This window comes from Medicago sativa, chromosome 7, assembly GCF_051527215.1.
Source record: "Medicago sativa cultivar Bolivia chromosome 7, Bolivia_mono, whole genome shotgun sequence".
Taxonomy (NCBI): Eukaryota; Viridiplantae; Streptophyta; class Magnoliopsida; order Fabales; family Fabaceae; genus Medicago; species Medicago sativa.
The window spans coordinates 53,193,886-53,205,905 of record NC_140755.1 but is presented as its reverse complement, the minus strand read 5'-3'; the positions used below and the strand labels follow the sequence as shown (position 1 = coordinate 53,205,905).

At 31.5% G+C, this 12,020-nt stretch overlaps 1 protein-coding gene across 2 annotated transcripts; it reads left to right on the top strand.

Moving 5' to 3' along the window:
- The first annotated feature begins 6,708 nt into the window (after window positions 1–6,708).
- Window positions 6,709–11,730, top strand: LOC146906737 (gibberellin 2-beta-dioxygenase 8-like). Of its 2 annotated transcripts, none has more exons than XM_085722953.1 (4): window positions 6,709–6,926; window positions 9,183–9,656; window positions 10,166–10,487; window positions 11,251–11,730. In XM_085722953.1, exons 2-4 carry the CDS (start codon window positions 9,193–9,195, stop codon window positions 11,482–11,484), a joined length of 1,020 nt encoding a protein of 339 aa, XP_085579079.1. In that variant the 5' UTR covers window positions 6,709–6,926; window positions 9,183–9,192; the 3' UTR covers window positions 11,485–11,730. The 2 variants fall into 2 exon arrangements, with proteins under 2 accessions (XP_085579079.1, XP_085579080.1); XM_085722954.1 differs by having other exon boundaries at window positions 6,843–6,926; window positions 9,149–9,656.
- Window positions 11,731–12,020: the final 290 nt, after the last annotated feature.

Below are 12,020 nucleotides of genomic sequence, written 5' to 3'. Positions count from 1 at the left end.
CACAATCTGAACGCCCTTCACTCCCTAAGAAGAAAACGCTAAGGAAGATGATTCTTCCAGATCCTGTTAAGGAAAAAGCTGAATTAGAAGCAGAGGTTCCTTTCATAATGAAGGATAAGGTGACTGATGAGAAGAATACATTGTCAGAAGAAGCTGCTCCTTCTAAGAAAGTTGAAGCTATTGCTGGTATGGTGGAGAAAGTTTTAGATAATAATGGGTCTGTTGAATCAGAAAATGTTGTTGTTAAGGCTGCTTCAGGTAAAAGTTATGAACCTTTAGCTAATTTTGATGTACACTCATCAACACCCTCTGACCCTAAACTTGAACCATATGTTTCCCATAAACAACCTACCACCACTCATAAAGATCCAACTCCTCACAATTCACCAACCACACCATTTCCACAAAAATATATCTTTCCACCCTACATCCAAGCTAAACCTTTAAAGAAAATTGTCCCTAAGGGTAAGAAAGATTTTGTCCTGCCTGAATTATCATGATCAGATTATGATACATCAACTGAATCAGATTATGATTCATCAACTCACAAATCTGACCAGTGGCTATGTCATATTTAGATAAGAGTTTACCTACCAACAATAAAACCAACCAAAAATTCCAGCTCCCATTATCACTGTGTTATCAGACAATTCCTCTCCTAAACCTATACTTGAACGTAAGGCTTTGGTCATAATTCCACTTGGTCAAGTTATAGATATTCCTTATCCAAAGCCAATATATGTTGAAGTTCAAGATGTTGGTATTGAGTCATCTTTTGATGCTAAATTAATGGACAATGACCCTATCCAAAATTCAGTTCAAAACCCTTCTAAGCCTATCTCAGAAATCCTAACATCAGAAGCTAACATTGATTGTGTCATGATCTCTGATCAATCACTCTTCACAGTTGATATGACAATGCCCATCAACATCTCAACCATAAACCTTAACCTATCCAAACCACCACCCTCACAATATCCCAAACTTGAGGAGTTCAAGACATCACTATATGTTAAGGCAAAGGATCTCCCAGATGAGAGTGTTGCAATGACAAACTCGGAAGAATATGAGAACAGATGGATGCAACAAAGAGAAGATGTTGATCAGAAACTGTTGAAGATGCAACATTCTAGAATACCATATGTAGTTGCTCTGTTAGATGGACATGGCAGATCTTAGGATAAATTGAAGAAGATAGCTTCATTCGCCTGTTGATGATATTCCTTAAATTTATGAGTTTCCACTGGTGGAACGAGATGATCCTGAAGTGCATTTGAGACTAGAGAATATGGTTGTTAATGCTTCTGTCTTTTAAACTGTAACATTAAATTATGTGTCATCTATTGATTTTGAGAGCTTCAAGAATAAAATCAGAGCTGAACTAGCATCTTAAAGAGCCCAAATTCAAGCTCAAACACAAAAGCAAGCTGAAATGAAATCCAAGATGGATCTGCTGATTAAACTAGCTTCTAAGAAGCTCTAGATACCCTATTTGTTATATTTTACTTTTGTAATATTTGAACATTTAACTTATATTAGAACATTTTCTTAGAATCTTATGAATGAAAGTTATACTTTTTGTTGATGATCAAAGGGGGAGTAGAAGTAGAAATGTAATTCTCTGCTGCTGACAATTACTTAATCTGTAGATTTTATGAATTGCTTCAGATTGTTTAAGTTATTGAATAGTTGGTAATATTGTCTTAATTAACCTAGCTCAGACTCAGGGGTAGCTTACAAACCTCAACTTATGATGAGTCAAGTTAATTAACATAGACAATCGTTCTTTAAATACATAAGTTTGTCATCGTCAAAAAGGGGGAGATTGTTGAACCAAAGTGGGTTTTAGAGCAATGTCTCTAAGGTTTTTATGATAATAATGTATTAAACAACAATTGGGGGTACTCTAACGTGTGTTCAAGTGTGCAGGGACATAGAATTAAATTCCGACCTTAAAGACAAGTTATAGGTTCTGATACATCAAGCTCTGAACGCAAAAGAACGCATTTGGTACTCAAGACAAGCTCTGAAGACTTAGACTGTGATCTTAAGAAAGGTCAACAAAAAGTCAAAGATCTAATCAGAAGATGCATCAAGTTTTGATCAAAAAGTGAAAACTCTGGAAGACTCTGACCAATTATGTCTTCTTTTGAAGGAACGTTACTTTTAGGTTTTGATCGTACTATTTCTCTTCTTTTTTTACCACGTCCAGAAACAAACAAAGTTCAATTTCTTAATGCATTGGAAACAAGTGTAGTTCGCATCGGGGGGTGTACAAAACAATGCTGATAAGAACTAGTTTTACACACGAGCGCAGCACGCGGGGAACATGCGCCTCCGTGAAGAAAAAAACAGCTCAATTTTCAACCCAAACCCACCTGGAAATCAGCCTATAAATATAACTCATCTATTTCACAATTATTCATTCATAACGAAGCAGTTCAAGAGGAAGGCAAGAACTAGGAGCATCAAGGGATGAGTCTCTCCTCAACCTTTGCCACTAAAGTATGTTTTATTTATTTCGTAATTTATCTTTAGTTACCATGAGTAACTAAACACTAATTAGGTAGGATTCTAATATGAACATCTATTTTTCTGTTGGATCAATTTAATCTAAGTCCTTTTTTTGCTATTTTATGAGATCTATTTAATTTTTATATGCAAAAGTCTTAATGCTTTTAGGAATCCTAGGGAGTGTCAAATACCTAGGAATCTCAATTGAACCTATAAACGGGAATGCAGGCGGTGATCTTAAAAACACCTTGGTAACTCTTTTCCGAACGTCGCATTATAAACTTTACTCTTTTTCCTTGGTATGGTAGACGACATAGGGCTGCCTGTTTGTAGAACAACTAAGGTAAGAAAGGGTATGTGATGTACTACCTCCGTTCCTTTTTAATTGTCACATTTTGACATTTTACACAAACCAAGACAATCAATAAATATTGCTACTTTTGATACAATAATTTCTATTTTTACTATAATAACCTTATTTATTTAATATCTCATTACATATATTTCTCCCTCCACAATAATAAATAAGGGTAATATTAGTAAAATAACATTTAATGTTGCATTGAACTATGTAAAGTGACACTTAAATAGGAACAAAAAAATTCTTCAAAAGTGACACTTAAAAAGGAACGGAGGGAGTACTTCTAAGAACCAATTTAGGAATACCAATTCTTTTATGTTTCAATTACCTCTGAGTAAGGCCTCATTCTAACAACGATACGTAGGCATGCAGAACCTGTAGGATTGACGACTCTATAGTCGTAAAGCATGTATAACGTTATTGTGATCAGCATGAGCAACTTGAAAGTTGGAGAGATGTAATAATCCCACGAACTCATCTCTTTAGTAGAACCCTTATCTCATACTCCCTCCGTCCCGTAATAACTGACCCATTTTCTAAAAAAAAGTGTCCCAAAATAACTGACCTGTTTCAATTTTCAATACAACTTTCATCATTCCCAATACAATATAACACTAAATAATACTACTTTTATCATTCCCAATACAATATATTCCACTTTCCCCTTCATTCATACATTTTTCTTAATCTGTGTGAAAAACCAAAGTAGGTCAATTATACCGGGACGGAGGGAGTAACTGATAATTATTTATCTTTAATTCAACAAGGAAATAGAGGAGGTTTCTAAGAAGAGAAATGTTAACGAGCGACCCCGGGGCACAATTTAAGACCTCTAAAAGGTAGTAACTTTTTTTGAAAATTAATATAATCAATGCATTGGAAATTGAAATTTTTGACTTATTTATGGAATAATTTCTTCTTTTAAAATACTTAAAGAGTGCCCCAGGAGCACTCGTTAATAATTTTTGACTTCTAAAAATCCTAACCACCGTTAATAATTTTAGAATTTTAACCAATGCCCCAAAACACTTGTTACATCAAATTGTATTCAATGTTAAAATTAGATGAGAAAAAAGGGTACAATTGTTATCATTAGGCCAGTATGCAACTTTTATTAAATAGATATATGTAATGTCGTTAGAGACCTTTTTGGATTAATTAGGCTAATTGGTAGTTGGACGTGCCCTTTTTGTATTAAATGTTAATTAATGGCTGACCCATCGTTGTGTCTCCATTCTAGTGTAAGCAATGCACATGTCCGTGCCTCATTCTCACATTCTTGACCAATTGGAAAATTTAAAGTGCATGTGACCCTCAATAGAGCCACGTTTATGTGCCGACATAAACTTTTTGGAGAATATAGTTATAACTTCATGTTTTTATTTTATTTTTCTTTCTAGTGTTATGTACAATTAATTGTTTTTAATTGATTACTAATAATCATTTTGATCCTTAAATACTCCCTCCGGTCTTATTTACAAGAGACAATTTACTTTTTAGATACATTAAATAATTTATGTATTTTGTTTAGGTTCTTGACTAGATACATACATTATTCAATGTATCTAAAAAGTCAACTTTCTCTTGTAAATAGGACCGGAAGGAGTATGTGATACATTGACATTATGGTTCTTTTTTTTTTTTTTTGGTACAAGACATTATGGTTCTTTAATGTATCAAAATTGTAAATGCATTTTTAAGTGCTGTTTTTGTTTGTAATTTTAAGAAATAAATTGACTAACAAAAAACAAATTTGAGATAATAATGACACATTTTAGGATAGACATGACAATAGATGAGGTGGGGACACATTTTGTAATCACATTTTGAAGGGTTTATTTCTCAAAGAACATGAAGTTCCATATCTTCTTGCAATGTATTGTAAGGTTATTATGTATAACTAATTCTCTCTATTGTTGGGATTATGTATAGTTATTATGGTTCTAATATAGAAACTTGATACATAATTAGGCTAAGTTTTGTTTCATTACATCGATAAGTTTATTCTTACTTAATGAATTTTCGACATTAAACTATAAAATTGATTATTTGATTTAGAAAGTGCATGATGTGGACTTTTGTTTAAAAGAGACGTGGACTTTTTATCTAAGGAGCATGGAATAGATTCACAAATTCACGTGTAGATGCTGGTTGTGAGACATCAAACTAGATTTAGAATTGCAGCCCACTATTAGAACTTAATGTTATCAAATAGATTAACTGAGTGATACATCATAAACAATAGATACAAAAGATATCCTGTTTTCTGTCAGACATGGAGATGTATGGCGAGTTATATGTGAATATATAACTGAAACACTACCGGCATATACTTGTTCAAGGAAATATTTTAGAAGAATAGTTAACAAAATCTAATCCAAACAATATTATCTCTCTGATATTGTTTCATGTTTAGTGTTTGGATCATTTCATGTACAATAAACCCTCTTTATATACTTAAAACTATATTAGTTGTTGAAAGACCTTAGTATTGTATGAGTCCTTGTGGAATGATAAACTCCGAGTGCTTACTTTTTATATGTAAAACTACATCTATCATAGTACAACGTAGGGGGGCATTTGTTTATACCTAAAAATAAACATCATGTTAACTGATATCGGGAAATAAATGATTAAACATTAGGCATGAGAACCCCTAGTCGATTGAAGGTTAAGCAGTTGTTAGGACATTCGAGCGAGGGAGACTAATACTTCCTCAAGTGCACAAGTTGAGTACTTGGGGCCTAAATGCCTTAAATTGAGTCAAGACTAAGTTATATTAGACAATGATGCACAAAACTCATGTTTCATATTTGTAGAGCTACCAACTACTAAGAGGGATGAGGGAAGAAACATGTTTGTAGTGGAGTTGCGCACCAAAGACTACGTAAACGAATCATGTCATGGAAGAGACTTGAAGATGAACGTTAGGTGCCATGTTCCCTTGAATGAGGGAAAATCCCACATTACTCACAAAATTAGCCGAGGAGAGGCTCATCTCATCATTATAGACCACGTCGTTTGCCTAATAAATATAGTTTTTCTATAAATATTCAGCTCATACACTTTAATTAATGCATCCAATCATTCAAATGAGTTTATTTTGCATTTTTTTTTCTCTTTACACTTTTGTCTTTATCTTTATTTTATGCATTTTTTAGTGTAACTCAAAAACTCAAAACAATTGTATCTATCGCTCTGCAGAAGAATTTAAGAAATCCAAAGTTGAGGGACAAAGTTTATCTCAACGTTAATCGTTGAAAAAAATAAAATTACAGTTGAGGACATTCATCCGGACATCGACTAAACTTGCTCGATTAAGAATAATTAATTTTAGGGGCACTATTTTTAACTTTCTTAATTTTATTTCAATGCTGCACTGTATGTACCAATTACTGTAACACATAGTATGGCTCTCATTCTTCCAAGTCTCTCTTTATCCATCTATGCTGTTCACGTTATATCAAAAATCAGAGGAAGTTCGTGATTGGTAAAGGAATTGACAAAGGTGACATTATTTTCTAAAAAGTCTATAACATTATGATTTTCATGTATGAGTCATATTGCGTTTAATCACACATCATATGATGCTTCCTTTCACTTTGTATTATTATTATTAACCTTCAAATAAAACAACTACGTGTTACACACGCTTTCAATGCGTTTCAAGAAATATCAAGTCATTGTGTTTTTTTTTTTTACGGGATCAAAATTATTGTTATCAAAAAGAAAATTTAATGTATGGAAATGAAAGGAAAAAAAAATTAAATTAAAAGGCCATATACTATAGAAAAATCTAGAATTAATATTCTCTGATGCCGCCATGAGCCGCGTGGTCTTTTCTTTAGCATAGGCTTTTAATCATCAAAAAATGTCCTTGCTGCTATCTTTGACAATAATTGATGCTCTTGTTGCCTATAAATTATCAGCAACTAGTTCACCTATTCCATAGTACATTCTTTCTTATATTTTCAGTTAGCAACTTAAAAAGATTGTTCATTTAAGTTGTTCTTTCTACATGTAACAACATCCTTCTTGGCATACACATAAGGTATATACTTTTTTTAGTCATTTTTATGTCAATTTGAAATTAATTGTGTCTACAAATGTTTATATTTTATTGTTTACATTGTATAAATGCCACTATTCACAAATATGCACGTTACATAGTTATTTTTCGAAAAAGAAAAACATTACATAGTTAACACATATAGTTATGTGTGTTCAATAGAATGTTAATGAATATCATCCTCTAAAAAATGTTAATAAATATCACGTATATTTGAACACAATGAGAGGTTTTGATAAAAAGTTATTCATTTTTTAATAGAAAAAATTATTCATTTTGTTCATTATATGGTTAATGCATACATGATTAATTACGTTCAATATAAACCAGAATTTAATTTATAAAAATATACAACAGTTTTACACACACATTTAATAATGTGGTGTCACGTTAATTAATAAAGTATCATAAATCTTGTATTTCTAACTCATGAAACGGTAAAATAATACATAATTTGATGCATGTATGTATAACTTGTATACACTGACAACGTATATAAATTAAACTCTTTTTTTTTTTTTGAGCAAAAACTCTGAATTATTAATGAGTTGCAAAATGTAATTAATCACACATTTTAATTTTGTTAACTATGTGATTAAAAGATGAACAATGCATATGTTGTCTTTGTCAAAATTTGTGAGAACATAACATGTTTAAAGTCAAAATTTGTCACACATTTTAGTAACTAACTACTAACAACTAACATTTATTTGTAATAATAATTAAAAAAAGGCATAATAAACCTTCTCTGCATAACTCTTCTATGGACAGAAAAATATTTGAAAACACACACAATTATAAAAAATTAAAAGAGAAATAAATTAATCATATATTTTTCTACTTTTATCTTTTGATTTTTCTTATCTATTAAATATACCTAAGTATTAGGAGACTAACTAACCAAAACAGTTGTTTAACTAACCAACAAACAAGGATTCTTTTTAATCATTTTGGTAAAGGAGAATGTTAACCGGTGTCACCGGGGCATTGGTTAAGCAGCTAAAATTGGTAAGATTTTATTAAAAGTGGTATAATAACTAGTTAGTCAAAAGTAACCGTTTATATTTTCAAGACAATTTTTTTACTTTTGCATTCCTTAACCAGTGCTCCGGGAGCACCGGTTAACAAGACCCTTTGGTAAAAGGTTAGCTTAGCCTTATAATAATAATTGAAAACTTAATTCATATAAAAGTCAACATATCCAATCACGTGCTTTGAATCGGGAAATACTTTGGTGCCATTAATGACACCATACCATTAGATCTGGGCCACACATTACCCAAGTGTGTGTGATGTGTGTGTGTGGGTGTCATTAATGGCCAGAATTTAATGGCACGGTGCCATTAATTGCACCCAAGTGTTGCTCCTTTGAATCCTACCTAGATGTGACCATGGGATAGTGTCAACTCAAGGTTATGCGGGCCATAGATGTAGACATGCAGTAAACTACAATATGTAACCTCAACTCACAGTTATAACAAGAGTTTTTGCTGACCAATCCAAAATAGGCTACAATTTTAATAATGAGAAATGATATTTGAACATCTATTTTGTGACAACTTTTGTGACAACTTTCTCTCTCATACTCACATTACTTTTTACTTTATCTCTCTATTGCTTTGGTTTTCGTGCAAATATCTACTTTTTCTTTGTAAATTATGGTTGTCATATAAGTTGTCAATCAAATGGATGTTCAAATAACACTCTTAAAACTGTATAATTTTTAATATAAAAGTTACCTCTGTTTTAAATTAGATGTTTTTTTTTAAAAAAATTATTTTAAATTATTTGCCCATTTTATAATACCAATTAAATATTTATTATTTTAAACTAGTATACTCTAATTTATTGGATTTCAATCATCTTTAACGACTACACTAACTATAATTAATAAGAATATGTTAGTAAATTACATATATTTTACCACTGAAATCAACATTATTAATAATTTCCTTAATACTTCGTGTAAAACTTAAATAAAATACTTAATATGAGATGGAGGGAGTATTCCTTTTGGGTATTTAAACAATATCCTTAGGACATTAATTAACATTTTCCTTGTAATAATCACTTTATTTAGGTGTTAATAATAATGTTAATTTGCTATTTTTTCCTCGGCCTCTTTCTGATATTTTGTAAACTAATTCACAGTTACTCTTTTCTTTACAACGTTAAATATATTTATTAATTTATGTCATTTACAGTTATTTTAACATATCTCATCTCATGATCGATCAGTTGCTAACAAATGGACCCAGTTTCTGACCCACCATTTGAAGAAGCATACAAGATCCTCTTAAACAAAACCAAAACCAATCATAATAATTTCCCCAATGACAAAAAGTTTGCGGTGGTGGAGGAATGCGAACTTCCGGTGATCGATCTGAGCCGTTTAGAAGACAACGACGAAATGGTAAGAGAAGCATGCAAGTATGAGATAGCTAAAGCTTCACAAGAATGGGGTTTTTTCCAGGTTATAAAGCATGGAATTCCAAATGACATTTTCAGGAGGTTGAAGTGTGAGCAAGAGAAAGTGTTTAAGCTTGCATTTGATAAAAAGACCAAAGAGGACAAATTCTTGCAATTCTCTTCTGGTAGTTACCGTTGGGGAACACCTTCTGCCACATGTGTTGGACAGTTATCTTGGTCAGAGGCATTTCATATCCCTCTAAAGGATGTATTAGAATCCGATGCTGAACCAAATACACTTAGGTATGTATGTTATTGCTCTGAATAAATTTGACTACTCCCTTCGATTTTAAATGTAGGAAACGATTCTTTTTTAAAGTTCATTTAATAAATAATGTATTTGGTCTATAATATAAATCAAATGCATCATTTATTCAATGAAAGTGAAAAATATTTTTTTCTTATATTCAATAAATAATGTTTCTATGATTCTATCATTATTAGAAAAAAAATATAAGTTTCAAAAATATAATTGGAAAAATTTTATATAAAAATGTCTCCAACTTTCACAGTAAATTAAGAGATGAGAGAATAAGAGAAATTTTTTCCCATTAAATTTTGATTGCTTATTTTTCTTTTAAGAGTGAAAATAAAGGTAAAGGTAAAATATGCCGACCAAATTTTATTTAATAATACAACAGCAATGATTTATTGATTGATGATGGAAAAAAAAAGTTGTTAATAGCATAGACAAATTAAATGTAATAAATAAACCAATCTTAATTAACTCTATGAATGTATATATTTTGCAGATCATCAATTGAACAATTTGCTATCATATCATCCAACCTTGCACAAACTTTAGCTCATATACTAGCTGAAAAAATGGGGCATGAGTCAACTTATTTTAAGGAGAATTGCTTGCCTAATTCTTGTTACCTTCGATTGAACCGATATCCTCCATGCCCCATAGCTTCTGAGATTCATGGTCTAATGCCACACACTGACAGTGACTTCCTCACTATATTATATCAAGATCAAGTAGGAGGATTGCAATTGGTTAAAGACAAGAAATGGATTGCAGTTAAACCAAATCCTAGTGCTCTAATAATCAACATAGGTGACTTATTCCAGGTACTTGCAAACTTTAATAATTATGCAGAGAACAAAAATTATAAGTACGTCCAATAATATTTCAAAATTAAACTCTTATGATAAGGTTATTTTTAAAAATAAAATGCTTTCACTTCCTAAAAAAAAATTAAAATGCTTTCACAAATATTTATATAATAAAATATGATTGGAAAGTTATGTAAAAACTAGTTTACACAATCGGTGTATCCTAGAATGACACATCTTTAGATTGATTTACTATTGAATTTAATGGTGGTGGGGTGACAGTCCAAACAACTTTGCACACACAACCTGAATGTTTTGATTGGTTGTATGTGCAAAATTCTTTTCGACGGTCAACTCACCACCATTAAACTCTATATTATTTATCATTAAATAAAAAGATTAAGTTTTACGTATTGTCATAGTAAAACTTTTTATGTTGTCAAACCATCATAAGTTTCCTTTTGTGTGTCGATTAAGATATACACCCTCCGGTCACTAATATAAGTAAAAATCCATTTTTTAGATACATTCAATTAATGATGTATGTGGTCTTTATTATATGTCACATACATCATTAATTGAATGTATCTAAAAAGTGGATTTTTGCTTATATTAGTGACCGGAGGGTGTATATGTTTAAGTCAGATATTTTTATTGATCCAACAATTATGAATTATGATTGATTGGCGGTATAAATAGTTAATATTGTTAGAGCATATCGATTAAATCCTTAAATAAATTTGTCATTGTGTATTTTTGGCAATGCATGATATTGTAGGCTTGGAGTAATGGACTTTACAAGAGTGTTGAGCATCGAGTTGTTACAAATCCAAAAGTTGAAAGGTTCTCTATGGCGTATTTCTTGTGCCCTTCAAATGAGAGTGTGATAGAGAGCTGCATAAAGCCATCTCTTTACAAAGAGTTTAGCTTCCAAGAATATCGGCAACAAGTTCGAGATGATGTTCAGAAGTTGGGTACCAAAATAGGCCTACCAAGATTTCTACTATTTTAATTTAATTTTATTATGAAAAGAATCTTGAAATTATACGCATGTACTAAAGAGTAGAGAGTGTTCATTTGAGTTTCACAAAACTCGAGAGAAGTCTTCGTATTTGCGGGTGGGAATGGCCGATTTACACACAAAAAATAGTATAGAGTATTTACGCAAATGTATCCTAATTATATGCAAGTTTAAACAAAATTGTGTTTGAGACCTTTCTAAAAATTGTGTAATCAACTCTTCAAAATGTCAAAAGTACTATTTTTCATTAAAAAATAACGGATATGGACCTAAAAGAGGAAGTTTTGTATAACGGTTATGCCATCATTGTTCCATAACCGTAGATCAATTTGGTTCCTATGTGATTCTCAATCACTTAATACCCAACCAGTGTACAAAATTTACGTATGAATGCGGTGTGGCAGATTCTATTTCAGGGTAAGGGGTAAGATATTATCAAAATGGGGGTGCTGATAGCGAACTTTAAAGCCCATTTTCTTTAATTCACAACATGACTCAGCCCATGATATAAAAAAGATGGAAATGAG